The sequence below is a fragment of the Penicillium hispanicum genome, assembly GCF_028827665.1.
Source record: "Penicillium hispanicum strain IBT 35686 chromosome Unknown utg000005l_segment0_segment0, whole genome shotgun sequence".
NCBI lineage: Eukaryota > Fungi > Ascomycota > Eurotiomycetes > Eurotiales > Aspergillaceae > Penicillium > Penicillium hispanicum.
This window is the reverse complement of record NW_026623197.1, coordinates 2113428-2140843: the sequence shown is the minus strand read 5'-3', so window position 1 is coordinate 2140843 and position 27416 is coordinate 2113428. Positions and strand designations below refer to the sequence as shown.

Sequence of the window (27416 nt, the reverse complement as noted above, 5' to 3'; positions counted from 1 at the left end):
AGACATCCTTGGAAACACGCAAAATCGGCGACTTGATAGGCAGAGAGAAAAGTATTTGAGCCACGGCCCGACTCGCCGCCTCGCCGCCTCGCCGCCTCTCCAACTCTCCAACTCTCCAACTCCCCTCGCGCAGAATCAAATTCGCATCCCAGCGTCGATCACTCCTGCACATCCCTCCCGTCACCCCCGGATGTCCACTTGTCAACTAAGAATGGCTCAGTCGTTTCATGTCTCCTCCACCGTCCCCGGCCGTCCACCCATAAAACCGAGTAATTGTGGCTCCGACCTGGCTGTGCGCTTCAACGCCGCGGCTCGCATCGAGTCCGCCCCGGATGAAGCATCACGCGCAGTGAGGTCGGAGCGCAGGAAGGTGATCGTGGTGGGAGCTGGCATTTCTGGTCTGCGAGCTGCCGCCGTTTTGCATCGCCACGGCTGTGAAGTTGTGGTGCTCGAGTCGCGCGATCGGATTGGTGGGAGAATCTTGACGAGCCGGAATGGCGATCACGTTCGGGACATCGGTATGCATTTTCCTTCGGTCGGCCCTGCATAAAAACCAATGAGAGTCGAAGAGAGGGAGAGAATGTCCAGCTAATGCCGTTGTAGGTGCGGCGTGGATGCACGAAACCTCTCAGAACAGTCTGGTCAAGCTGATTCCTCGGCTCGCCATCCCCTACTACTACGACGACGGCCTCCCGCTGTACTTCACCCGAGAGGGTCGCGCGGGATCGCAGTTCAAGGCCAAGAAAGTCGCCGACGAATTCGCCGACTATTGCGAGTGGTACTACGAGACGAACCCGGACGCAGAGGACCGCCCGGTGGCCGACTTCGTCCAGGAATTCGTTCTCCAGCACCAACTCATCACGGAAGATGAGCGCCTGTGGGCGCCACAGGCTGTCCGCGAAGTCGAGCTGTGGCTTGGCACGAGTACCGATCAGGCCTCCTCCAAGCATCTGTCCTACTTCATCACGGAGCGCAACCTCTACATGAAGGGTGGATACGATCGCATCGTGAACTGGACGGCCGAGCCACTTCGGAGTGACCCCAGTATCATCCGACTGAACCAGCACGTTGAGCACGTGGAGTGGAACGAGCATGGGGATGAGTCGGCGCGCGTCCGGTACAAGGATGCGGCTGGGAATGCTCATGTCGTTGAGGGAGACGCCGTGGTGATGACCCTACCCCTGGGAGTCTATCATCACAACCTCATCTCCTTCAACCCGCCCCTGCCGAGCGATATCCAGAACGGGATGGCTGGATTCAGCTACGGCGCGCTGGGCAAAGTCTTCTTTGAATTCACTGATGTCTTCTGGGCCAAGGACAATGACCAGTTCATGTTCTACCCCTCGCCCTCCGACGAGGCTAGCTCGCCCAGTTCTTCGGTCCAGTCGAGTGACAGCATGAGCTCCCTCGGAGAGAAAGACAACATCCTGAACTACCCCACAGTGACCATCAACCTGTGGATCATGACGGGCGCGAAAGAGCTCTGCGTGCAGATCGCCGAGCCGCTGACCCAGCGCATCGAAGCCATGACCGATTCGAAGGAGATCTACCGATTCTTCGAACCCTTGTTCAAACTCTTCCGCACCGAGCCCTACAAGGCTCTGCCCCGGCTGGTCCATGTTGAAACAACACATTGGACCCAGGACCCTCTGGCAGGGTACGGTACCTACTCCGCCGACAAGGTTGGGGATGACCCGGACATGCTGATGAGCGCGTTGGACCACCACAAGGGCAGCCCGCTGCAGTTCGCCGGCGAGCACTGCACCATGGTGGCCAATGGCTGCGTGCACGGTGCATTCAAGACGGGTGAAACCGCCGCGACCAACCTTCTCGAGCGTTTTGGCATCCCAGTGGATCATCGCGAACTAGGTGTAACTACCAAGTAGATGTCCTCACTGGATTGGGTGCCGGGGCTGACTGTGCATCTACATTTGTACATATTTGGCAGCATCCGTTCTTGCACTGACGATGAGCATATCTGAACATATCCATTCTAGACTTAGACCATACGCAATATACTCATTACGTTGATTTATCGGTGGGATTGAAATTCCCAAGCTGCATCTTAGGCGTGACGAACATGTAGCCACTCATTTCCTATACCATGCAGCTACTCATTTCCTATACCATGTAGCTACTCATTTCCTATACCATGTAGCTACAGGTGAAGTGTAACAGTTTGAAGAATGGGATAGCCATAATTATAGTGAGTGCTAGGAAGACAGGAATATCGTCCAAGTCAAGGACCGTCAACTTTTGCTCCAACTCCCCGTCGCCAATCATGCGAGGAGACCATTCCTGACATAGGCTTTCCCATAGCATAGATCAATCCAATTCAGTTCATTCTTCTATTCATTTTCCAGATTCTTTATTCCACCCTTTCAGTCTCGACGTGTCGCGATATATGAACACTGCTGCCACTCAGCCTGCCACTCAGGTTGCCAACAGACTTGCCTCTCGAGAAGATCCCTTCTGTCACCTTCAGCTCCCCTCTTGTCACCTTCAACTCCCCTCTGTCACCTTCAGCTCCCCTCTTGTCACCTTCAACTCCCCTCTGTCACCTTCGGCCCTCAACCTCCCTTTGTATCCCACCCGCGTGGTAAGCCTTCCGCATCCTAGCTCTACAAGCCAGATGAGAAAGAAACACTGACACGCAAATTTGCCTACAGGCTGTCATTCGAAGATGTCAGGAAGAGAAATCCGCCCAAATCAGGCGGTTCGCCAAGCACTCCCACCTCTCGTGACCACTCAACACCGCACAAAGTCCAGCGCCCTGCATGATATCAAGTTTATTGGCCCCCTTCGGCCTTGGCCCAACTTCCTCCAGGCCGTTAGGACTGTTAACGAGAGCCAAAATTGGAATTCCCAGCCCATCAAATGCGACATGATTGCCCGCAATATGCAGGGTGATTCAGTATTTGTCGGAGATGAGACTGGTGTCCAGGGTCGTTTTCAGCAGGCCGTGGGACATGCCATGGGCCAGGTATTCAAAGCACAGACGATGAACATCGCATTTGGTGACTTCAAATGCGTAGGCAACACAGTGGCTATAACACCTGACATCGCTATGTTTGCTACGTTGAACCGGAGACCCGAGTTGAAAGCCATTGGCGAGATGAAAGTCCCTTGGGTGATTCGCCACGATATCAGCTCCACGTGGGAGCTCGGAGATGAGGAATGGTTCCGTACGCTGTTGGCACAGCCAATCCAATACATGAAGAAATTGAAGTGCAAATATGGTTTCTTGAGCACTTACGACCAAACCATATTTCTGCGGCAGCACTACGCTCGCGGCCAATGGGAAGTGCATTATTCTCCTGTCATATTTGCATCGACATCGTTAGTCAATCCAACCGGGGCTGTTCAGGGGGGGGGCTACGCCGATTGCCTCGGTGAGACAATGCTTCTTTTATTTGGCCCACATCGCAAGCACGCAGGAGCCAATAAATAACAGTACGCCTGGGTCACGGTGGGTAGTGCGTACTTAAAGGTCGTATCTTCAAGGCTTCTCTCCAGAGACCAGCATAAGGGCATAACTACGATACGCTGCAATGGCCACGTAGTAATTGTACCAAGGAATTCATTCTCATTCTGTGTGCAATTTGCGTAAACGAGCACTCCGCAATCCATACTACCGTTCATCCTGAGAAATGACAGCCATAGTGAAGCGACCTCGGGTGGGTACCAGGCAGTTGTTGCAGCGGATTAATCGTATTACCAAGTCCATTCCTCAGGCCTGGTAGCCCAACCCCACCTCTGGGGCGCAATAGCCAAACCGAACCTGACATAGGCTATGTCGGTCCACGGCTTATTTGGATCGACGGCGGAAGCCATCCGAAAGCCCGATATATGCCTGGACACAAACAGTCAGCGACGTCCCAGACTGAAAACGATAAGTAGCACATACATCTGGTCCGTAGACTTGTCGTAGATGATATTCGACATGTTGGACCTTAGAGGCTTGCAGCCATACTGGATGAGTTCTCTGTAGCGAAGTCAGCTCCTGCCACGCTAAAGTAGACAGAATCGGGGCCTTACTGGTATGTTTCGCGGAATCGGCCACGGACATGTTCACGGTCGCGACGGGACATATCCCAGAATCTTTCCATACTAAGAGGCTCGCCAGGCACTTTATCCCAGATGAGGTGAGTAATGTACCCCCCAGGAATAAAGCCATCCGTATCCTGTGTTCCCTGCTGGTAGCCAAGCAAGCGAGGGGTGACCTTGCAGTTCTGGAGACGGAGTGTTTTCAATACTGTGAGCTCTTTGTGTTCGCGTACTGGGACAGCCTGCTTTTCCCGGATCTTGGCTTGGAGGAACTCGGTGCCGGTCACTGGGATTTGAATGTAGATGCGCATGAAGGCCAGCTTCGAGCTGTTTCCCACGGGGTGGCAAAGGAACTTGCCAGCTGCATATGGAATCCCCATGCCATCAGTAACTTCCTCTTGTATCATTCGCTGCTGAAACTCCCCGAGCTTCTTGACGATGACCCAGGTCTGGCGGGGGAAGTGGAAGGGCGGATCGGCGGAGGAGTCGAGGGTGATTTTGGTTCCTTCCAGACCCTGCAGGAAGTCAATACGATTCGCCTCCTCGGACATCGTGACGAGAAATAAATGGCAATAATCAAGGCAGAGTTAATGCTTTTGGGTGCTTAGGGATGATCTGAGGATACGAGGGTGGCGGGTTGGATGGTGGAGGAGAGAGGTTGGAAGAAGGTTGGAAGAAGGTTGGAAGAAGGTTGATCGAGCCGGTAGTTCAATGTGGCATCATCCTGACCACCACAACAAACTTACCACCCAGAGAGACCAGGAACTATTACAGAGACACCGTACAATAATGTTGTATTCTAGAGGACTATAGTGCAACAGCCTCGTAACTAGACGAACCAGACACCATCCACTCTATTTACTCAGGCACATACAACGATCCATGGATGTACATCCCACAGTGAAGACGGGATTTACCGCCAAAGCCGGCGTGCCCAGCCCTGTCTCTTCCTCCCTTTCATACCAATCGTGATGAAGATCACGCCATTCCAGAATCCACGAAGCGACCCCAGAGCACTAACAGCCAGGAGCAGGGAGTAAGACTCGTTGCCCGGCCGAATAAACGCAGAAACGCGATTGATCGTCGGCGTGACCCAGGTTGCCAAGAGAGCAAGAAAGAACAAGGACGGCATGAGAATGTACTGCTTGAATGAGACCTGCCGTTGCTGTGATGATTTGTACGCGATAGGGGCGTGGGAGCCTGTGTTCAGTCGTGGAGTAACCGTCTGTTCGACGGAAGAGTCGCTGATGATATGTGACTCGGATGGATGGGACGATTTGGTGGACGAGTTGGCTTCGACGGTTGTCGTGACTGTGCCGTGGGAGTTGTTGAGAGAAGAAAGGGTAGAGGATAGTGCGATGTGGTCGTCATCGGTGAGTTTGAACTCGTCTCGAAGACGCACGATCTCGATGCCGATGAGGCAGTAGAAGAGAAGGACGACGGCGATGATGAGCCTGTTCGATTCTATGTCAACAAGGAAACAAGCACCTCGCGAGAGTGGGCCGTACCAGACAGGTCCGTAGTAGAGGACAAGGCGAATCAACATCCAGTTATGAGATATCGAGCACCAAATCTATCAGTTCCATATTAGATTCATGTTTCACAACCGCCAGCTTCACATTCCAACCTACCGTTTCACTCCCATAGATATGACCTTTCTCGGCAGTCTGAATAAAAAGAAAGACGAGTGCAGGGATGAAGGTAAGGGCTGTAATGACGCCAATATATTTGATCTCGAGCTTGTGCAACGAATGGATATCAAAGTGGTAAAACACCACCAAGTAGGTATCCAAGGCCATCGCAAATGTCCAAAGGACGTCGGCCAGTGGGAACCTACAGTACCAGTCAGTCACTTGTGGTATACACTCGACCAGCATCGACAGCCACGGCGAAGCTTACATCTGCAGCACAAATCCCTGAAACTGGCACAACGACGAGGTATCTCCGGCAGCAGGCCCACTCACCGAGATCATCGTCGCAACCGAATCGAACAAGTTATAAAAGGCATTGAAGAAGATGATGCGGTGAATTGGACTGCGGAAATGGCGCGAACACAGAAACGCAGCGATGATCGTGATCGTGCCGACAATTGAAAGCGTCGAGGCAACTCGCCCCGCGACGCCTATTGCATACAGCTGCTCAGCAGCGAGCGACATGGCGAGGGTCGCACCCTCCCAGGACGGATCGTGCGATGGCGATGGATTGGCCACGGCCTCATTGACAGGTCCGTACAACGGTAGAAAGTTGGCCGCACTGCCGTGAGTTTATCTACGTCGCGGAAGTTGACTTTTCAACCATCACATCATATCCGTCTGTGCATGATGACCATTGTTTGGCCCGGATGACGTGATTCCGGTACGGGGAAGACCCTCAGACGCGAACGCATCGTGAACCATCCAGCATGCTGGCAGTGGGTCGCGGTGGCTGTTGATCATCGCCAGGGCCCACCGAGATTGAGTTAGCCGCCTCCAAGAGGCTTCCCATGGTGTCAACATAACCATACGACGGACTCATTGCGAGATCGAGGATCCACCTCGATCGACACTCCTGCTCTCGCCGATGGAAGCCCGGACGTGGATCGAACGCTATGTAGGAATGGGATTACCAGTTGTGGCTGAGTAGAGTGTGGTATTGGCAACCGAACCATGGCTATGGCGAGCTTCCACACCAAATTCCAGTTGACCGCGATTGCCGCCGTATTGCAGGTGTGGATATGTTACTTGTAGGAATTGAGTAACAGCATTGTCCCCTCTAGGAAGGACAGATCGAATTCTCCCTGTGAACACCGGTTTTAAAGGATGCGCCTGTTGACGGAGTTCGAGTGGAGTGTCCGGCACTAAGCGCGTACTGTCTAAATAGACACCCAAGTTGTGTTTTCTGCTAGGGGATTAATAGGAGCTGGTCGTCGTATCGGGGCAGTGTGCCGCGCCATTATCGACAGTACCCAAACATCTCCGTAGGAAATCTTGGGCTTTGCATTTGCTGTAGAAGTTGAGTCTTGGAGGCCTCGCCGGTGGAAGTGATGATCACTGCGGACCGGGCATGTTCGATGTCGTCGGCCTGCAGATCCGGAGGATAACTAATTTGCTAGGTCGTCACAGGAACTAGGAAGATTCCTCCTGCATGAAGAGCTCCCAGGCATGCAGTCACTTGGTTGGCGTGCTGCTGTTGCGCAACACGAACTAGGATATCTCGTTCAACGCGGTACACAGCAAGACGACGTGCGAAGGAATTGACCTCGTTGTCGAGCAAGGAAGGTAAACAGGCCCTAAAAGATGATTCCTCATGGGGGTATTGGTACAGATTTCGGGCCCGAATGCAGATTCACGGCTCCCGGGTAATAAACTCCTCCTTCCTCTGTGACTTTCTGTGTTCTACAACTGTCGGAGTGGAGAGGTATAGCATTCGACGGTCTGACATACCGTTCCCATGCTAGCTGTCCATGAGAAGAATTATTTCTCCATCCATCCTTCCTCATCATCAAACCCTGCCTCGCTGTAGGGATTCTTGTCCAACCAGTCTGGTGCGCTGATCACGCAACCAGACTCACGATAGAACTGTGTCAAAGTTTGATTCAAAGCTGGATTGGTTAGCACCTCGATCTAGATGCAAGACCACAACTGTAGGACATACCATCTAAGGACATAGGGAGCGAAGGCTGGAGGGTAAACCGAGAGGCGTATTCACGATAAAGGGTCAATGAAGGCGGAAGAGTAGTCCCTGCAATACCAGATCAGCGCTGGATGGGAATGGCGAGATGTCCGGTTTCTGATACCTTTGGGGATGCACAAGTAGTGAGGCTCGGAGGGAGGTTGACCGTTGTCTAAACCCTCCATATAGTTGTCATACGACATTCGCGTAATCTCTTGCATAAAGTGCGTATTAGGCATGAATAATGCACCATTTGATTTCCAAGCTGAAGCGAGTCAGTATGTGAATCGTGGTTGGCTAAATTGACCTACGATTGCCCTTCGCGACATGGGGATGAACTAAGCCATCACGAGACAGTTCGACTCCATCACTGCCCTCCCAGTGATCATGTTCAATGGCTCTGTCGAAGAGTCTCGATTCACGGCAGACTTGAAATCGGTAGAGGGTTGCTGGAAAGCTCCTGTGCATGGGAACATAGGAGCTTCGGCTGTTAGAGACGAAACGAGTGGATGAGAAGTGACGGGCGCCACCAGGGGACACGGTTGACAAGCGTATGAGATTGAAGAGCATGGCTGCCAGCAAGGGAGAGTGTAGACCTTAGAGCTCGGTTGGCTTAGTGGGTGGAGCGACTATCTGGACCGACTTGGAGATGAGGACGCGAACTTGATGTTGGAATGGGTGTGAAACCTCGCATCAATAGTTTATCCATTCTGATGGCAGGATGCCTGATGTTTTGGGCAGCCCCCCAGCGTAGTGTAGATAGCTCTCAGTTCAGAGCATCTTCTATCCTCTTCTTTCCTTCCCAAGTGCACTGTCTCTCCGACTTCTGCATTTCTACCTGTTTTGCTAGGTTTCCTTATAGACTTGATCCGGGACGTTCACGCCATCAGAAATACACCTTGAATGTTCACCAACTACGGTGCCTTTGGTATATCCACAAACCAGCAGACGTGATGCTAATAATTGCCATAGTGGAAATAACATATGATTTCATAGGAGTAATTTCCATTCGATATCTTGTATCCCGCCCAGACCCTTGGGCGCAGCGAAGAACATCCGTCCTCGCCATACAAGTAGAGGAGTATTGCATCTTCCAGCATCTTGAGATGACTTCACCGTATTTGAGAGTATCAAGATTTGGGAAATCTTCAGCGGCGTATCTTCTCTCGATCTCCTCATCTTCAACCTCGGCAAAGGGGCGCACTCCCGTAGAGACTTCATAAATGAAGGAACCTAGCGCAAAGAGGTCAGTTTGGAAAGTTCGCGGTGACCAAGGAAGAATGTGGTATGGGCTTTTCTCTTGCGCAAGAGATTCCAAGCCCTCTGTGCCTGATCCAGCGAAGTCGCATAATGTGATCGATAAATCATCGGCCACGAGAAAATTGCGCGAACTAATATCGGAGTGGACCACACCGTACGTGTGAATAGTAGCAATAGAGCTGACGGCATTTTCTATCCACCGGTCGCGAGTACTCTTACCTAGGCAATGGTTGTGGCTTTTTCAAGTAATCTCGCACGTTGCCGTGCCGCAGATATGGGAAATGGATCCCTTTGCTGGTGATGGCGAGGCAGTCCAGAATGTTGGGATCTTTCGGGAGTATTCGGTAGATGAGCTTTTCGCGATCGATACACATTGCTGAGTATTTTTCTCTGTGCTTCGCAGATTCAATCACTTTGTCACTGCATCCTGCTGTGTTGTATTTGAGAGGAGCCTCGATGATTTAATCATGATTAAAGGAATCCTGATATATACCGGCTGCGCCCCCTAAAGCGACCATCGGTCGAATGGTGCCTTCAGGATTCAAGAACACAGGTCTTCCTTCCATGGTGAGAAGAAAACAATGAGGGAGGCGTAAGAAAGAGTAAACCCGGAGTAGGAACTTATGGAATAAGGGTGCTGGATGCCACGTGACCTACACGCATCAGCGTTCTAAAGTACTTCCAAGGTTATTGGACTCTCACATGCTGTCAAGATAGGAGAGCACCCAATTGGAATCAAGAAGTCCGAGTTGCTATTCCAATATACCGATTTAGGGGCTTGGAATGGATCAACTATTAATACGAGGTCCCACACCTATTCCGACAACATCGGCGATGTTGAGATCACGAATCTTGAATGCCTTGAGCATGGACCGATGTGATGAATCGAGATGTACAAAGTTAGCCGAGAAGACGAGTACAACTGGAAAGTGGAAAAGACAAGTCGCTCAACAAGTCGGCTTCACATCACGAGACGACACGTGATGGGCCATGTCAGCCCTCATTCCAATCCAATTCAGATCGCCCAACTTCCTCGTCCACTACTTCTAGGCACATATTTGCATCGCCTTGTGAGAAATGTCTTCCACTCGCCGGTTCATTCAATCGTTTCGTCACATTCCCACAGAGCTCTTTCGCGTGAACAGGACTGCCACCATTAACCTGCGTGCTAAGCCAGGTCTTTCGCGGCCCCGAACCATCTTCGATCTTCTGACCTTCGACGGAAAAGTTCAACCGAAGGCGCTGAACCCAGGTACCTATGAATGTAATAACAGGCACCGCCATTGGACTCGGTAGATGGAGCTGATTCCCCTAGGGCCGAATGGCGCCTCGATGAGACCGAATTCTCGAGGACAGCAGAATCTGGTCCAAAACATCCGCGGCAATGCAATCATCTTTGCCGTTCCGGCGGGTATGCTCCCTGGATCCTCCTTGGTATCATGATGCTCACAAAGATGGAAGGCATCGTTTTGCCCGACGATCTCATTATTGTTCATGAATTTGGAGATCACTACTCACTGCAAGCGCGGCAGGAGATGACTGTGGAAGGTAGAACCCCCTCACCCAGGAACGACAGACCCGTACTCAAGATTTTTTTCCTAGAATTGAATCATAAGATCACGGCATTCCTGGGAACCTACGGAACGCAGTACACCAGAAATGAATGGCTCCGGCAATATTCCCGGGCAACGGAGTAAGCACAATGGGCTATCGCGCGACTGAGTGACGAGATTAGTAGAAGTGAATCAAGAGAAGAGGCGTGGTTTCCAAACGGTAAAGAAAGTGGGAATATACAGATTGAAGGTCAGTAGGAGGCGATAGTGTAGCCGTGTGGTGGACCTCAGGAATTCTGACAGTCTAGTTAGCGCTAAATAATAGGGGTTAGCTTGGCTCGCATGCACCATCCAAGGCATTCAATCCAACTACCAAAAGGCCAAGGGTCTTATCAATGCTCCCATCTCCAACGGAGGGCTCGGACAAGATCTGCAAAGGTCGAGCTGGGCGCAACCCAGCTCGTGCGCGAGAACAGAGTGCTGGATGCTTCAGAGCGATCCTTTTCTCAGCGCAATGAGTCAGTTGTCACCGGAATCGGACATTCCCGAGCAGCAATTCAATGCCGCGGGAGCTAACAGGTTGTAATGACTCGCTACCGTTTAACCTATTCCTCTTACGGGTGACTTCGTCTTGGTGCATTGACATGTTATGAAGCAGCCTTGCGAACGCACTTCTATCTGATACTAGCCCCCACCCGTCGGTCCAGACCAATGAACAAGCCCCGGCTGCGTCTGTGCAGCTCGTTCATTTTCGACGACAGCCTCGCTAATAGGGCAACGCAGGCTCAATATGTCGTATATCTCGTCCCCGCTAGACTCGAGTCATGTTCCAGCCCCCAGCAGCCGGGCACAATCCTTCACACTGCTCATGTCAAGCGCTTCTGACATGCGAAGCCCCATCACGCAAAGTCCCATCCGCGCTTTGACAATGGCATCCACGCCCAGATATAAATGCCCATCGCTGTCGCGCATATCGCTTCTTTGCAGATGAAACCCCAGCATCTTCCATCCATCCATCCAACCATCCAACTCCTCTCAAATCCACCATGCAATTCACACTTGTTGCTCTGATGGGCCTGGCAAGCCTTGCCATCGCCCTGCCCGCCGACCCTGCCATCATCGACCAGACCCCCGATCCCGCGAGACTCGACCCAAGCGCTAGCACTACTTCCGCTCCTACCGCTGAGACCGGCCTGTCTGGTAATCCATGGGAGAATATCGAACACTTTGGGGAGATCGTGTCGGCCGAGGTCGCCGCCCTCAAATCCAGCGTCGCAACCTCCACCCTGGTCGCCTCTACGGCCTCGCCCGCGCCGTCGGGGTCAGTTGAGCCACGCTTTCTGATTCGAGTCTCCGACTCGGCTATTCCTGCGGCCACAGAGGCTCCTCATCCTCGGGAACGGGTCCCGATCTAGGTTGGCGATGGGCAAGCCGGATGGCCTAAGCGATCATCCGGTGAAAGTCATCTTCATGGTCGGCAGAAGCGTGACGTGTACCGAAGGAACAGCGGGGCGAAATGTCTTGTTTATCTCCCACGAATTGTGTATGAGGTTGCCAATATCATTGGGTGAGGCGAGAAGCGCTTGTCATGAATGGTTCGAACATTGAATTGAAAGTCTTTATATCTCCGGAGCAAAGGTTATCTCCTATGCTATCGTCTCGCCTAATTACTCAATCCGCACCTGTCAAAGTGTCCAATATGGACTACCTTTGGCTGTCTCAGTCCTGGACTGGAGTAGTATGGCTTCGTTCGTAAGACACCGAGTATTACCGCATTCACTGGTATCTCGTTATCTATTGAGCGACAGGCACCATATTCTATAGTATACGGTCACCTCAGCTCCGAATGCCACAGGCCCTCCCCATCTACCATCCTCTGCAGCTTCACCCCCAGCACGGGAACATCCATCTCCACCGCATACGAATGCTCATCCAGGCGGATGCGAATATCCCCCAGTCCCCTTCCTCCATATTCCAGATCATCGACATCAGTCAAGTGCAGATCCCCAAAGATCGTATCGTCCGCCCCCATCCCCACACACACCACCCGCCACATCTCCCAGTTCATGCCCGGCTCGACACTCGCCGGGATCAGCCGCGCAGACCACGATCCAGCCTGCTCCGGCATTCCCTCCAGCGACCCATACAGCGTCAAGAAGTCGGCGTTGTTCGACACCCACTCCGCGATGTATAGTCCCGGTCCGTCCGGATCAACCCCCAGACGTAGATACGTCTCGCGGGTGCCATTGTCGCCATGGCCGGATCGATACACCCCGGCATATCGATTAACCGCGCGGTCCCGCGCAATGTCTTCTACGAAGGGTACCATTGTCTGCACGACCGTCTCTCGGAGTGTCTGCATAGTACCGGGGTTACCGGCGACCATAACCGTCAATCCGAGGCCGTACTCGGGGATCAGCGTCGCAAAGGAGTGATACCCGTGCAGCGCGCCGGCCTTGGAGATGACATCGAGCGGCCGGCCGTCCGACGTCGCGCGCGTGGTGCGGAGGAATTCCCAGGCGAGACCGTAGGCCGAGGACGCGCCGGCGTCCGTCCATGCGTGCGGCTTGAGCCAGCCGTTGATTGTGTGTCTGGGAAGCAGCTCGGCATTTAGGATTGAGCGCAGGTATCTCGACATGTCGTTGGATGTGCTGTAGAAGCCGGCCGTGCTGGGATAGTGAGCGGAGATAGCAGTATATGGCATGGTTACAGGTACGTACGCATCGGCGGCTCCAAGGGGGATTCCCCAGTGATTCGGAATCGGGGGGACGATGCCTGTGCTTGGGGCTGGTGTTTTGGTAGTCGTATTCCTCATCCCGAGAGGGTCCAGGACGAGCTTGTCGACTGCTTCATGGAATGGGAGGCCCGTTGCTCGCTCCAAGACGATGCCGAGCAGGGAGAAAGCCGCGTTGGAGTAGGTGGGACGGTCGTTCAGCGCGAAGACGCGAGGGGCCACCCGCGCTCTTTCGATGATGTCTAGAGGGTTAGCATTGTAGTTAAATATTGAGAGCGGCAGGCCACTTACCCGATGATGTGCATGTCGCATTCTCTCTTTTATGGATCTTCGGAAGCCCATATTGCGCGAAATCCCCCATTTCAGACACCTCTCGCCACACGAAGCAGGGTCCGCCAGCTACGACGGTCAGTCGGGGTCTTTGCAGGCTCGGCGCTACTTACTATCGCGAGATATTCCACTCAGGAACGAGGCGAGAGATCGGAGCGAGACTTGATCCCACTGGACATGCCATGGCTCTTGCGCGTCCAGGATCAACTCGGGGATGTAGCGTGTCACTGGGTCGTCGAGGCTGATAGATTGTTCTCGCAGTAACGCGTATACGGTGATAGTTTTGGATATACTCGCGATTCGGAAGGCCGTGTCGCCATTCACAGTGTGCTCTGGCAGAGCTCTGGCCGTGGAGAAAGAACTCCACAGCGTCTCTTCCGACGATGTCAGCTGTACAGCCCATGATTCTGTCCGGAGATCAAGCTGAGAGATTCTGTCGATGGCATCGTCTAGCCTAGCTCGCATATGGCTCACGCTGGCATCAGCTGCGTGGAGTGTCAGTGGGAAACCCGCCGGCCCAGGCGCATAGCGGGCGTGGAGAACGGGAGATGAGATCAAGGCAACCAGGGTCACTCCTGCGAGACTTCCTGAGCTCCACATCTCGCAGATGTGAATTCGAGGGATCATGCATAAGCCTTGCTCTTGGGAATAAACCACCGAGTCACATATGCACTGCGTGTACTCCGCGTTGATCGTTGAGGGTCTGGTTTAGTTTTAGTGGCGGGCGATAACAGGGATGACAAGCCAATGACCAAACCACGATAGCCCTGGGAGCGCCATTCACGGGCGATAGAAGTGACAGCCGGGGATATCGCCCGGCACTAACTATGAAGCTCGCCAGCACGAACTATCGAAGATAATAGGGTTCTGCGGGGACTACGATCCCCGCGAGGTCGCCGCATGACGTGTTCAGTCTATAAATGCAGACCGGGCGAGATGAACTCCATAGCCAGTCTACTATAGGGTAGATCAGTCGCGGCCATATTTAGGACCCCGAAATTTCTTTAAATGTCTCGAGATGAAATCGATCCTCCAAGGATCCCAAGTAGCGTGGATGTCAAAATAGCTTGGTACATACTACGCCACGCGTAACCTGCGGCCATTTATACCCCTGCATTATGCACCGGCGATCCTCGTAACTGTAACAGCACACGATCTAGATTATATCCAAACGATAAGAACCGTTTGCCCTTCTAATAGTGCTACATGTTCCCTGTGTGAGTCGTCTGGGCTGCTAGCATCTTCAACGAAGTCGCATTGTATACTTTTGGCCGAAACCATATCCTCATCTATTCACTAGCTCCCATCTTCAATCTAAACCACAAACGCATTCCTCTTCCCTGCATCCGCTACACAAGCAGACCAGTCTGCCGTGACAAGATACCACCCCTCGAGAACCACAACCATCGAGAGGGCAATGGTGACACCAGCCCACAAGCCCCGAATCTGCCAGCCAAGATGAAAGGCCGTAAAGAAACTGAAAGGGAGAGCGAAGAGATAAAAGCACGCCAGACTCACCCACCCCCCGACCCGCTGCCTGCCCAGCCCCCTCAAGACACCGTTTCCATTGGCCCCCATGGCGTCGACAAATTGCATCGCTGCAAGAATGGGCAGAGCGCCAGCCACCAGCTCAATGACTTCCTCGTCGCCCGTGAACAGCGGGAGGATATACCGCCGCATCTGTGGGAGGGACAAGACCACGCCATTCAAGGTCCCGATGCCCATCGAGACGGCCGTCGCCGTTCGCGCACTCACCTTGGCGGCATCGACGCGGCCGGCGCCGATCAGCTCGGCGATCCGGGTTGTCGCGACGATGCTGGTGGGGAAGGGCAGTTGCCAGAAGATGCCGCTCAGGCTGGCCATGATGGTCTGCGCGGCGAGGTGTTTGGTGGAGAGGTACGAGGAGGCTAGAGTCAGGATCTCAAAGGCCAAGAACTCCGCTTCAATCATGCACAGGCCGGGGAGGGCAAGGTAGATCATCGGCATCCAGTTGTCAAACAAGGCCGGCGTCCATCCGGGCCAGCATTCACGCCCGGTCAGCAGGAAAATGTACAAGATCAGCAGGGTCGGGAGAAGGTTGTAAGTTGCAACGACAGCTAGGGGGACGCCGATGAACCCCAGACCAAGTTTCTATATTGTCATTAGCAGCACTTAATGGATCAAGGAGAATGGGAGGGCCTACCACGACCAGCAGCCACGATAGAAAGATATTCGCTGCGGTCGCCACGCCCAGCGTGCAGAGAATCGCGGCGAAATGACCCTGCGCTTGCAGATACCGCTTGGTGGTCTCGAATAGAGCAATTCCGGGCGCTCCCAGGATCAAAATTCTCAAGTAGAGGCCGGCCAGCTGGGCGACCGTTGGGTCTGGCACGATGATGGCCAACAGGGCCGAGGCATTGTACCAGAGAGCGGCAATCGGAATGCTGATACATGCGAGCAGAAAGCTCATCCGTTGCACATGGAGGCCGACTAGCGGCCGATTGCCCGATCCATAGGCCTGCGCACAGAGCGTATCGAGAGTGGTAGCGAGACCTTGGAAGATCACCAGCCCAGTGACATTCGCCGTCACATTGGCCAGGCTGACGGCGCCCAGCTCGGAGGGACCCAGCGTGCCAGCGACGATGATGCTTGTCACAGCGACCGAGTAGTGGAGGAGAGACGCCAGCACGAGAAAGACCGAGTTTGCACTGAGGAGTCTCAACTCGATCTGCCATCGTGTTGTTCGACCGGCGACTTCTGGCGTCTGCAGCAATGCGGTTGTCTCTTCGGCGTCCAAGCCATGGTGCGTTACTGTCATCGTCTGCGACTGTCGAACGAAAGCTCCAATTGTGGACTGACTATCGACCGAAATTGTTATCAGCGATCGAGGCCAGGTATATTTCAACCCACCTATCAAGACTCATCGCGGGCGACGGGCCACGGGCGAAGCAGCACGCTATCGCGAGGACGGCCGACGCGGGCGATGGTCTCGGTCTCCCCGCTTGCGATAGCCGCGATATCAAAGGATCAAATGGGGGAAATCCGATGAAGCTTGCCCGATAGGGCTTATCAACGACAGCTCCACCTGCGAAGTGCGGAGAGAGAGCGGAATTGAGAGAGATTGACTATAAACCCAACGTCCCGCCGGCTTCTCTCATCCGTCCTGACTCAACCCGGTCTCTCCTCTCCATTCGCCCCGAGAATCATGAGCGAGATCCGCCAGCGAGTCGCCTCAGCCAAGGCGCATCTCCAGGAGAAGGCGCGCGGCAAGTCGAAGCTATCCGGATGGGTTCTCCCGCGGGAGACGACCAGTTTCGCCGACGAAGGGACATGGACCAACATTGACTCAGACGTGACGCCTGTCGACCGACGGACATGGTCGAGCTTCACCGTGCTGGGCTTCTGGTTCAGTGACGCGCTGAATGCCCAGGGATGGGAAGGGCCGAGCTCGATCATCCAGCTCGGCCTGACGTGGAAGGAAGCATTCTATCTGAGTGAGACCGTCCTTCTACATAGCATGACTCCGTGGATCTGTCTAACCCGTATAGGCGTCCTGGGTGCGATTGTCGACACAATCCCGTTGATACTCAATGGAGCGATTGGCGCTCACTATCACATCCCATTCCCTATTGTGACCCGGGCGTCTTTTGGCTATTACTTTTCCAAGTTTGCGGTCATCGTCCGGCTCATCACGGCGCTTTTCTGGAACGGTCAGTATCTCGGAAGTTTTATAGATCTACAACTGACACTCTCTAGCCATTCAAACCTGGACGGGCAGCACGGCGATGTTTCAGGTCATTCGGGCCATCTGGCCATCCTTCCTGGATATCCCCAATCACTTCCCTGCCGACTCCGGCATAACCACACAGGAGATGATTGCCCACCTGGTCTTCTGGCTCGTGCAGACCCCCATCATGCTCATCCCGCCCCACAAGCTCAAGTGGTTCTTCGTCGTCAAGGTCTTTGTCGTCTTGACCGCCAGCACGGCAACTGTCATTGCCATGACATACAAGGCGCACGGGGTTGGGAACATCTGGGATCAGAACTACTCTGTGTCAGGATCACAGCGGAGCTGGCTGATCATGAGTCAGTTCTCGGCGCAATGCGGTGGCTGGTACGTCCTGCATCTCTTGGTGAATACGCCACCCCCTAACAATCTACAGGGCCACCATGGCGACAAACATCCCCGATTTCACCCGGTACATGCGGAACAAGAGAGGCGTGTACTGGCAAGCCTTCATGCTCCCAGCAATCAACCTCCTCATGTCCGTCTTCGGCACAATCAGTACAAGCTGCGCCAAAGTCGTCTACGGCAGCTACATCTGGAGCCCGCTGGAGCTGGCCTCGCATTGGGACGGCCCGTCCGGCCGATGCGGCGCCTTCTTCGTGGGCCTCTGCTGGGTCGTCGCGCAGATCGGGACCAACATGTCGGCCAGTGTGATTTCGGCCTCGAACGACCTCACCAACCTGTTCCCCAAGTACATGAACATCCGGCGGGGCGTGATCGTCGTGTCCCTGATCTCGGGTTGGATCATGGTTCCGTGGAAGATCGTGTACTCGGCGCAATCGCTGATCAACTTCATCTCCGACCTGGCCATCTTCCTGGCGCCCATCGCGTCCATTCTGGCGGCTGACTACTGGATTGTGAAGAAGCGCAAGTTCGATGTGCCGGGGCTTTATCGCCGCCGGGGCCGGTACCGCTACCAGTACGGCTACAATTGGCGCGCTGCGGTCGCTTGTCTTGTGGCGATTGTGCCTCTTCTTCCGGGTCTGGCCAATTCTGTGAATACCAATATCACGATCTCGAGTGGTATTGAACACCTGTACGAGTGTAATTACTTATATGCTTTTGTCAGTGGGGCCTTTGTGTACGTCGTCCTGAGCAAGGCGTTTCCCGCGCCGGACACCCTGGTTGAAAGTCCGGTCTACGGTGATCCTGCTGTTGTGGATGCCGTGGAGTATGTCAAGGAGGACCACTTGGATAAGTTGAGCGCCGAGGTATCTGAGAAGGGGGATAGAGAGGTGGGTTTTTGATACGTGCTGCTATAGTTGAGTAGGTGATGATTCTTGTCTTTGAATTATCGTATAGCCTTCATCTCGGGCCTATAATTTGGATTATACTACGTGAAATGACAATTTATGAATTCAACCGATTCAACATCGTGTAATAAAAACCATTGCTTAGTCAACAGTGCATCGAGATCTCCCTAACCGTGAAGCTTGCCTGCACCGACATGGTGATTCCTCCCTCCATCGCAAAAACATTCAACTGCTCGTCTGCTGGTTCTCCGTCTGCAAATGTTGATGCGTACGTGTTGCAGCCCACAGCAACTCAGACAGACATGTAGCTTGCTCTCAAATCAAGCTCACGCGTGCAAGAATTCATCCAGGTCCACCTGGACCACCGTACGGACAAATAAGATGCGCAGGGACCTAGTGAGTTCCAGCGAATCTCGAACTTTGAGCAGAACCCCAGGAAAATGTCAATATCAGCTTGTCGAAGACGTTGAGGACCTCCAGAGATACCAGCCAGGAGGATACCATCCTCTTCACGTTGGGGACGAGCTGGATGGTGGCCATTATCGCCTGGTTGACAAGCTTGGCTATGGAGGATACTCGACTACATGGCTCGCCCGCGATATACGCAACGCGCAATATGTGGCCGTGAAGGTCATTACGGCAGATGCGAGTTGCTGCTCGCATGAAACTAGCATTCTCCGTTCGCTGGGGAATTTTTTATCTAGACCCGGAAGGCAGGCTGTTCTCCCTCTGCTCAACGAGTTTTGGGTTACCGGCCCCAATGGAGAGCATAGATGCATGGTCACTCCACCCGCACGAATGAGCCTATTCGATAGCAAAGAAGCGTCGATATCTGGCCTTCTCCAGCCTACGGTCGCACAGTCCATCGTCGCGCAACTGATTCATGGAGTGGCATTTCTTCACAGTCAAAATATTGTACACGGGGGTATGTTCTCCACTGCTAATGACCAATCTGGATGAAATCCCTGACCAAAATCACATTAAGACCTTCATCTAGGCAACGTACTAGTCCAGTTCGCTGAAGCGATCGATCACTCCACCACACCGGAACTGTACGAGCGGTTCGGCGCGCCAGAGCCAGAAGCTGTCGTCCGTCTTGATGGACAACCGTTGACGGACGGTGTACCCTCCCACGTCTTTGTGCCCGGTTGGTTTGGCGTCCGCTGTGACGATCTCATTCTTGGCCAGGATAGGATCTCCTCGGCGACTTTGGAGAATCTTTCAACCCACAAAAGACGGCAAGGTTTTCGTCAAAGACGCTTCCTCTCCTTCAGCCTCCTGAAGCCCGATTCTCGGACGCTCCACTCTCTTTTGCGTCCGATATCTGGACACTCGCGTGTACGGTCTGGGAGATCTTTGGCCAGCGACCGTTGTTTGAAGCGTATTTCCCAACCCCCGACCGTGTTACCGCAGAGCAAGTCGAGGTCCTTGGCCTCTTACCTTCTGAGTGGTGGGAAAAGTGGAGCCAACGAGCAGACTGGTTCAATGAAGAAGGCGAACTGTCGAAGCGACCCAACAGTATGCGTAGGGCCTGGGAGCAGCGGTTTTCCGACAGCATACAGGAACCACGGGCCAAAACAGGCCTGAAGACTGTGACAAAGGATGAAAGGAACGCATTTGAGGCGATGATGCGGTCGATGCTCGCTTTTCGTCCGGGGGAAAGAGCCACGGCGCAGCAGTTGATGCACTCCGAGTGGATGAAAGGCTGGGGACAACCGGCGCAGGAACGGAGCTGGGGGTTGGCGAAAGGTCAATGAAAGGATTCGCAATGAGTCCAAATTTCCCATTCACGGACTACAGCCACCCATTTTCAACAGCGTCTCCCTCCCAAGCAAGCCCCTATCATGGTCCGAATCCAATGTTATACTGTCTTTTCGTCTGTGATGCCAGAGCGATTTCCAGCGACTTGATCGAGTCTACAGCTATGCACAGGACTGACTGGCCTGGATGAATAGGGCGAAATAAACGATGGTTTCGGCCGGTTCTCACCTTTGGGTGCTCCTCTGTCCAGGAGCGCCACAAAGTATATCAAAGAACCGACCGCGAAAGGCCGAGGAGTGGTTGAAAGAAAACCCGATGCGATCCTGAGCGAGACAGACATATCCGACTCTGAAGCCAGGATCGTGGTGTTCCGAGGGGTGTTTCTTTGTGCTCAGTTCCCACGGCGTCTCGTCTCACCCCGCAAGTGTGCTTTTATAGGCGTCCCCCATTGCCTCGCCCTCACTCCGGTACCATTTCTCTCATCTCAGGACTTTCACTCATTTCCTCTTCAGAATGCCACCAAAAAAGCGAAAGGCGCGGGAGACGGGCACGCCTCCGCCACCCCCCGATGAAAAGAAACAGAAAACGGAGCAAGACCCCGAGCAAGAGAGAAAATCATGGATGAGAGAGATTCTGTACGGCTCACCAGATGACCCAACACCTCGGATAAAAGTGGACGTAAAAGATCTCGATCTTGAAAAGTCCTATGTATCCGAGTGGAAGCCGACTCGGATCGTCAGACCTCCAAAAAAGCGCTGGCAATGGTTCGAGAACGAACCGCTTTATGACTATAGTAAAGCGCCCAAGGATTGGACATGTTTCGATGACGATCTTGATCCCGAGTATGCTTTGCTGATCGGATTGGTGCCAGCATTCTCGCTAACGCGCGTGCCAGTGACATTGACGGCCACATTCTACGGTGCCATGAGCGAATTCAGGACAATATCATGCCCTCCATCTTTCAACATCGGTTGATAGAATATGAGGACGAGAGAACACGTCGCCGGTATGTCGATGCGTGGAAAGTGCAGATTTCTCTTCTTTGCATGATTGTAACTTTTCTACCAGCCCACAAACTGACTTGAACGATTGGAATCAGCGAAATGATGTCCAAAGAGCCCGAAGGATTGAGTTGGGAGAGCGTTCAGAGATTGGACCATCTCAAGCTCATTGAGGAATACTATGAAGACAAAGATGATACCAAACAGCTGGCGAACATCAGAGGTGTCATGCAGGCCTACCGGTCAAAAAGGCTGGCATGGACCCAGGAACTAGTCACATATTGGGCCAGTGGGGTTCAACTCTGCCAGCCGAGACCATTCGACTGGGACGAATTCGAGGCCATATACGACGACCAGATGGAGAAAAATGCCAGTTTCTGGACAGAAGGCGTACGTCAACGACTTCGATTCGCATTCGCCGACGTGCTAATCGCAAGTTAGATTGGTTCGCCCGAGCCGTCACTGATGCTTACCTCGATCACTCTCAACCCCACGTTCAATGGTTTCCTTACGCCTGTAAGAGGACCTATGCTTCTTCCCCCACTTGCTCATCCAAGGCTAACTCCCACAGGTTCGCTTGGCGTGTCGGCTTCCTGGTTACCCTTGGTGGTGCGAGTTCGAATTTGTGTACGACACGGGGGCCACCGTGATGATGCTTTACGCGCAGGATCTTACCATGATGAGAGGCCCATATGCTCCGCCTGCGTATCCCGAAGCTAGAACGCCTGGCGCTATGGGGCTTGGTGCTGCCTATGGACCCGGCAAAGTCATGCGGGTCGTCGAGATCGAGGTGACTATTCTGGATTCGAGTCGACGGAGAATGACAAGCTGGACAAGAGTGACGACTGCCGTAAGGTCCGGATCGGTCCGTGGACCGCGTGGTGGCATCAGACTCGACGGCCCATTTCTGCGGCGGGCATTGTTCACCGGAACAGCCCCTGATGGCCTCGGCAGAACCGTTCTCTCGAATGTCAAGTCTATGCCGTCTATTCAGGCCCGAAACTTGGTAACCAATCCACCTCCTGCCTGGGGCTATAATGGCAGCTTTTATATCAATCATTATACTGGTCAGCCCTGGGCAGCGCCTGGAATTCTGGCACTACCGCCGCCGCCGACCAAAGGGCCCCAGCCGAAAGGGCCCAAGGCAATGCCACCGAGAGCACCGAATGCTGGACTTTAAATGGAAACGTGTACTGTCTAAAGTGCGAGATCATTTACCTCAAGGCATTCGCATTTCTGTGGCAACGCTGCCAGGGGACCTGGAGCGGGAGTGAGAAGCAGGTGCAGATTCTTTTCAAAATGCCCTTGTCAGTCATGTCTACCCAGTCACCCATGCCATTGGTAGGTAACCTGGGGTGCCCACAGACACCTTTTCCATTTGACTTTTATACCAATTGGGCATATCGGCAGGTGGTTGTGTTGGTCGTTTCGTCAGTGTGCTCCCTAGATATCCTCAGTTTTTTGTGCTTACGTTCGGTGTTAACACTGCCTTGAGCACGATGAACAGCCTAGGGCATTTCCACTTCCGTCTTGGTGTTATGAAATTCATATTCACGGTTGCTTGAACGCCCTGATACGGGCCACAACCCAGCTTCTTCCACTGGGTTGAGAATGCCTCTCGCATCTTGTATACCTCGCCATCTTCCACAATATAGTACGTACAAGCATCAAGAAGTGCGCCGTTAAATGAATTTAAAGCCTCGCGCTACCAAGCATAACCCACTCAACAAGCCACTCAGCCCCGTACAAACAATGAGCAGCCCGAAGCCACTCCCGTATGCTCCTGCCAGGCGCCCTTGCCAGCCATCCGCCTTCAACAACGCCTCGCTGAACGGCCCACTCACCACATTCCCAATGCCCCGCCCAAATGCAATCATGGAGAAGATGACAGTCGCGTCGGCAGATGTGTCCACGCGCTGGACCTCGCGTATCATGCCAGACCATGTCGCGGAGTAGCTGCCGGCGAATATGCCATATGCGACGCAGAACACCATCAGAACGCCGATCTGGGTAGAGAAGCCCCAGATCAGAAATACCGAAATCACGGTGCCGAGGGCCGAGATGGCAACGCAGGTTAGGACGTGGTATCGATCTGATAGGAAGCCCATGAACACGCTGCCAAAGACCGACGCCAGATTCAGCGCGGTGACAGTCAGGGAGGCGAGCCAGCCGGTGGCGCCGAGACTGCGGGCAAAGGTTGGCAGGTAGAGGGCCGGTAGGAAAAAGCCGATTGCTTCCATGATATTACCGAGCTGGTAAGTGACGAAGACCCTGTTCAGGAGAAAGCGGGGATTGAGACGAGCATAGTTGACGTCACTCGAAATGGGCAGCCGGGGGCGATGGAAGTAGAGGAACGGAGCTGCGAGAAGGAAGAGGATCACCGACATGATCCGCAACGTTGTCTGGAAGCCGAACTGCTTCAGCAGCTTGTCGAGAACCAGTGGGAACACGATGCCCGACACGCCCGATCCTGCCCATACGATGCCAAAGGCCAGTCCGCGCCGCTTGTCGAACCATTCGGGCATGAACAGAATGGATGGGCTGTATGCTATACAACCGCCGACTCCGAAGCCGACGCCCTGGGATAGAATTAGATGCGTGACATTTGACGCAAATGAGCCCATGGCTAGAGAAAAGCACATAAGGGTCAGTCCGATGGTTGAGAACCACCTCGCCATCCGGGGTAAAAGTATCATAATGACTATCGCAACTGGACAGCTGAGGTAGGCCACTCCCTGGATCCAGATATCAGCACCAAAGAATATGCGAGGCGATACCTCAACTTACCGTGGCGCAGGTACCGATGACCGCGACCATATTGGACCCTTGCAACTGTGCATTGTCCCGGTAGTAACTTTGGAAGACGCCGAATGAGAATGCAAATCCTGGCGAGATACCTGTTAGCCTCTCTCCCGGCGATATTCATACTGTTCGTGCAGGGACCGAGTACCGACCTACCCCATATCAACGCCTCGAGCATTGCCGAAGCTGCCAAGAACATCCATGCCTGAAGCCCGCCATCCATGGGCGGTAGATCCTTCTCATCAATAAGATCTGCATGATCTTTCTCAATACATGGAGAGTGTCGTGTGATCTCGCATGAACTCGACGTGACAGATGTTGAATCTCTGAGGTCCATCGCGATAAATATGTCCTTTCGTCGTCACATATGTTTTTGACGTATGAGGTCTATCCTGGATGGTCGACCCCTTTATAACCGGGATTTACTCTGTGGTTCCTATTCAAGGTCATAATGTCACATTTCGCAGAATAGGACGATCGAAGGGTGCAAAGGGATGGAAATCCCAACGTCAGTCGCATGACGGAAGGAATTTACCACGCCGCGCACCCGATTCATTGCTCTGGTATGTCAGAGACTAGTAAATAGGCTGTGAGACGGGCATCCTGATTCAGAATCCACTTCCAGATCATGCAATTGGACCGGGAATTTGATGATTCTCACACAAAGCCATGTGGACTCGGTCCAATGTGCCGTCGACCACCATCGGAAGGGAGGATGGTATGGGCGACTTGGCTTTATCGCAGGGGGAATTACCAACCGTCACGCTTGACGTGCTCTGCGTGGGGCATGGAATCATCCGAAGGGCGAGTATCCCATTTCGACTGGGTAGAACCGGCTTGGTTCGGGGATCTCAAGGACTGGAATGTAGGGCATTATCGTAGCCAACCACCGCTGGTGATCGCCAAAGTCAAATCGGGGTAGAATTGCAGAATGACATAGCTGGCGCGGGATTCTGTTTCCTGACTGATAAAGCTAGCCCCTTGCTTGCCTTGCAGGAGTAGCCATCGACCATTAGGCGATATGGTCGGGGACTGGACGTTGGTGATACCGTTGCTGATCTGGCGCGACGTGCCGTTGACTGGGACTGCATACGCCGGTGAAGTCATCAATGCGTCCTAGGCCGACAGTATTCCCAGACTGACGCAACGGGAGGAAGCTTCATCGTTCCAAATGGGGTGTTAGTCAAGGGTCTCAAGTGTGCAATCTATCGATCTGCCCGGACCATGAAGATTGAAACTGCATATTAACACTGCATGCGATTCCTATACACACCAGTTCTCTCCCACATCTATGATACCACAGCCAGCTGGCTTCGCACGGCCATATTCTCCTCCATCCCAGGGTGAGGGAACCCCGACAGCTCAACGCCCTTCCGGAACAGAAGACAATGGGTCGATCCTCCAAAATGGAACATGCCAATCTGATCGCCCTTCTTGATATGTTCGCCCTCCTTCACCGTAATCTCGCACGTCGACACTTCCGCCATGCCCACACCAATAAATGCCATCAGGCCAATCGCCGGCTCGTCGGCCTCGATGAAGATCACCGCACGCGTGGCAGTCGCCGTGATATATGCCTGCGACGCGACTTCCCCGGCAAGATCAATATCCTGGGAGTGGAATTGCGGGTTTCCAACACCCTCGAAAAGCGGCTCCGAATAGTACGTGCCATCGACCACGAACGCCTTGGCCACCCGTCCAGTGACGGGCGCATGCCAGCGGTGGTAGCTCAGCGCACTCAAGAAGGCCTGGTAGACCGTGCCGCCGACGAATTGCGGTGCATACGAGTCATGGTCCAGCATATCTAGGACCGAGTACGGCTGGCTCTTCATCCAGAACCCATCGCGGCCGCTCACGTTGCGCGCAACTCGGAATGGCTTGGACTCGCAGGCGTTCGCGATGACGCGGCCATTGTCCGGGTCTGCCACGGGGCGTATTCCGTCGCGGAACAGCCTCGTGAAGAAGTCGTCCCAGGATGTGAAGCCGTAGTTCGGCGCGGACGGGTCGCAGTGGAACATTTGGTGGAAGTCCAGGTTTGCGGACACTGTTGGACCGACTTTGGCGACGGCAGTGAGGTCGCGATGGCCGGTCTGGCCGAACCAGCCGTTCGAGGTGTTGTTGAGAACATGCGCGGACGCTGGGGAACGCAGGAATTCGGCCCATGCGTTGAGGACCTTTTTCAGCATCGCATTGATTTCGGGGTCGAGGAAGGCAGCGTAGCCGCTCGGCGTGCCCATCGGCCAGTCCAGGAGTGCATTGATGGGAAGACCGACCAGTCCGACGCGGTGGGATTGGTCGGTCCATGACGGGGCTGTGGTCAGTAGATGGTTGAGCACTTGGAGGAAGTGCTCGTAGTTGCGAATCTCGGGGTGGCCTGTTGGATCTTGGTCGTAGGGCTCCTTGTGGGGGACCTCTTTGAACATGCCTTCGATGAGCATGTACACCCGGGTGTTGGTTTCGATCAGCTCTTGGAACTCTTGAATAACCGGATGGAGATCCTTGTGTTTGCTGTCAACCTGCTTGATGACACCACCTAGCCATTCTCGATGCGCTTTGTGGTCAGATGGCATCCAATTGCCGACCCTGGAGGACGTTTAGTGCGATTCCTTGTCATCACCGTCTGTTTTGGGCATACTTGTGAAGCTTGTGAGGGTGATGACTATCTCGTGGCATTGCGGCCTCTGATCCAGCTCAATGGCGTGGGTGATGTCTTTTGCTGCTGTATGAAGAGCCCTCGAGTGTCTCCCGGGCTGAATTAACGTTGTGGAACAAAGCTTGGCCGTGATCATCTCGGCAACGCATCTATTTAACAGAATCGGGGACGTTGCATCATAGTGACGGTTGGGAAGAGAAAAAGGTACAAGTGATAAATCATTGGCTCCAATCTTCCACTCTTCGAAACCTGGAGATGTGCCGATTCCGGGGACATGATGTCATACTTATCGACGCCCAACTTGATTCAAAGCCAGACTACCATGGGGACTTTGAATTCTGTTTATCAGTGATAACCACTCGCCCGTTTCCATCTGCTTAATCGCCGTGATTCGGTTATCAATTGAATGCGTACTTCGTTTACCGTATGCACGAGGGAATGCTAGTCAACAACGATCACCTCACTGCATGGAAAGATCTCTGCGCCATAGGGCGAACTGTTCATTTCTCAGTTGCACCGTTCCTTAAATCACTAACTACATTTCTTCGTAAATCTTCACTGTCAAATCTCCCATGAAAGCGGGCAAGTCGACGATATGGCCGAGT

At 53.5% G+C, this 27416-nt stretch overlaps 14 protein-coding genes across 14 annotated transcripts; 7 read left to right on the top strand and 7 right to left on the bottom strand.

Annotated features, from left to right (window-relative positions):
- Positions 1–190: 190 nt before the first annotated feature.
- On the top strand, positions 191–1886 carry N7459_006240 (flavin monoamine oxidase family protein; the record flags this gene model as incomplete). The annotated part of the gene is made up of 2 exons (XM_056945424.1): positions 191–518; positions 604–1886. The coding sequence occupies 2 exons, from the start codon at positions 191–193 to the stop codon at positions 1884–1886; spliced, it is 1611 nt and encodes a 536-aa protein (XP_056799759.1).
- Positions 1887–2683: 797 nt separating this feature from the next.
- On the top strand, positions 2684–3451 carry N7459_006239 (uncharacterized protein; the record flags this gene model as incomplete). The annotated part of the gene is made up of 1 exon (XM_056945423.1): positions 2684–3451. The coding sequence occupies one exon, from the start codon at positions 2684–2686 to the stop codon at positions 3449–3451; it is 768 nt and encodes a 255-aa protein (XP_056799758.1).
- A 416-nt stretch (positions 3452–3867) lies between these two features.
- N7459_006238 (uncharacterized protein) lies at positions 3868–4598 on the bottom strand (the record flags this gene model as incomplete). The annotated part of the gene is made up of 2 exons (XM_056945422.1): positions 3868–3985; positions 4039–4598. 2 exons carry the CDS (start codon positions 4596–4598, stop codon positions 3868–3870), a joined length of 678 nt encoding a protein of 225 aa, XP_056799757.1.
- Positions 4599–4960: 362 nt separating this feature from the next.
- On the bottom strand, positions 4961–6203 carry gprI (putative cAMP receptor (Car4); the record flags this gene model as incomplete). Its single annotated transcript, XM_056945421.1, has 3 exons — positions 4961–5620; positions 5679–5880; positions 5947–6203. The coding sequence occupies 3 exons, from the start codon at positions 6201–6203 to the stop codon at positions 4961–4963; spliced, it is 1119 nt and encodes a 372-aa protein (XP_056799756.1).
- Positions 6204–7499: 1296 nt separating this feature from the next.
- Positions 7500–8268, bottom strand: N7459_006236 (uncharacterized protein; the record flags this gene model as incomplete). Its single annotated transcript, XM_056945420.1, has 4 exons — positions 7500–7627; positions 7681–7767; positions 7823–7963; positions 8010–8268. The coding sequence occupies 4 exons, from the start codon at positions 8266–8268 to the stop codon at positions 7500–7502; spliced, it is 615 nt and encodes a 204-aa protein (XP_056799755.1).
- A 1767-nt stretch (positions 8269–10035) lies between these two features.
- Positions 10036–10649, top strand: N7459_006235 (uncharacterized protein; the record flags this gene model as incomplete). Its single annotated transcript, XM_056945419.1, has 2 exons — positions 10036–10222; positions 10261–10649. Coding segments are annotated over 2 exons (576 nt in total), but the record flags the coding sequence as incomplete, so codon positions are not given.
- Positions 10650–11557: 908 nt separating this feature from the next.
- Positions 11558–11926, top strand: N7459_006234 (uncharacterized protein; the record flags this gene model as incomplete). The annotated part of the gene is made up of 1 exon (XM_056945418.1): positions 11558–11926. One exon carries the CDS (start codon positions 11558–11560, stop codon positions 11924–11926), a length of 369 nt encoding a protein of 122 aa, XP_056799753.1.
- Positions 11927–12342: 416 nt separating this feature from the next.
- Positions 12343–14175, bottom strand: N7459_006233 (serine hydrolase domain-containing protein; the record flags this gene model as incomplete). The annotated part of the gene is made up of 4 exons (XM_056945417.1): positions 12343–13180; positions 13232–13487; positions 13537–13644; positions 13689–14175. 4 exons carry the CDS (start codon positions 14173–14175, stop codon positions 12343–12345), a joined length of 1689 nt encoding a protein of 562 aa, XP_056799752.1.
- A 714-nt stretch (positions 14176–14889) lies between these two features.
- N7459_006232 (MATE family efflux transporter) lies at positions 14890–16372 on the bottom strand (the record flags this gene model as incomplete). The annotated part of the gene is made up of 2 exons (XM_056945416.1): positions 14890–15705; positions 15758–16372. The coding sequence occupies 2 exons, from the start codon at positions 16370–16372 to the stop codon at positions 14890–14892; spliced, it is 1431 nt and encodes a 476-aa protein (XP_056799751.1).
- Positions 16373–16759: 387 nt separating this feature from the next.
- Positions 16760–18588, top strand: N7459_006231 (nucleobase cation symporter-1 family protein; the record flags this gene model as incomplete). Its single annotated transcript, XM_056945415.1, has 3 exons — positions 16760–17264; positions 17311–17668; positions 17718–18588. The coding sequence occupies 3 exons, from the start codon at positions 16760–16762 to the stop codon at positions 18586–18588; spliced, it is 1734 nt and encodes a 577-aa protein (XP_056799750.1).
- An 804-nt stretch (positions 18589–19392) lies between these two features.
- On the top strand, positions 19393–20351 carry N7459_006230 (uncharacterized protein; the record flags this gene model as incomplete). The annotated part of the gene is made up of 3 exons (XM_056945414.1): positions 19393–19519; positions 19592–19752; positions 19788–20351. 3 exons carry the CDS (start codon positions 19393–19395, stop codon positions 20349–20351), a joined length of 852 nt encoding a protein of 283 aa, XP_056799749.1.
- Positions 20352–20868: 517 nt separating this feature from the next.
- N7459_006229 (uncharacterized protein) lies at positions 20869–22536 on the top strand (the record flags this gene model as incomplete). Its single annotated transcript, XM_056945413.1, has 5 exons — positions 20869–21197; positions 21251–21361; positions 21455–21746; positions 21798–21872; positions 21928–22536. 5 exons carry the CDS (start codon positions 20869–20871, stop codon positions 22534–22536), a joined length of 1416 nt encoding a protein of 471 aa, XP_056799748.1.
- A 502-nt stretch (positions 22537–23038) lies between these two features.
- Positions 23039–24495, bottom strand: N7459_006228 (MFS monocarboxylate transporter; the record flags this gene model as incomplete). The annotated part of the gene is made up of 3 exons (XM_056945412.1): positions 23039–24091; positions 24144–24241; positions 24315–24495. The coding sequence occupies 3 exons, from the start codon at positions 24493–24495 to the stop codon at positions 23039–23041; spliced, it is 1332 nt and encodes a 443-aa protein (XP_056799747.1).
- Positions 24496–25447: 952 nt separating this feature from the next.
- On the bottom strand, positions 25448–26831 carry N7459_006227 (uncharacterized protein; the record flags this gene model as incomplete). The annotated part of the gene is made up of 2 exons (XM_056945411.1): positions 25448–26741; positions 26794–26831. The coding sequence occupies 2 exons, from the start codon at positions 26829–26831 to the stop codon at positions 25448–25450; spliced, it is 1332 nt and encodes a 443-aa protein (XP_056799746.1).
- Positions 26832–27416: the final 585 nt, after the last annotated feature.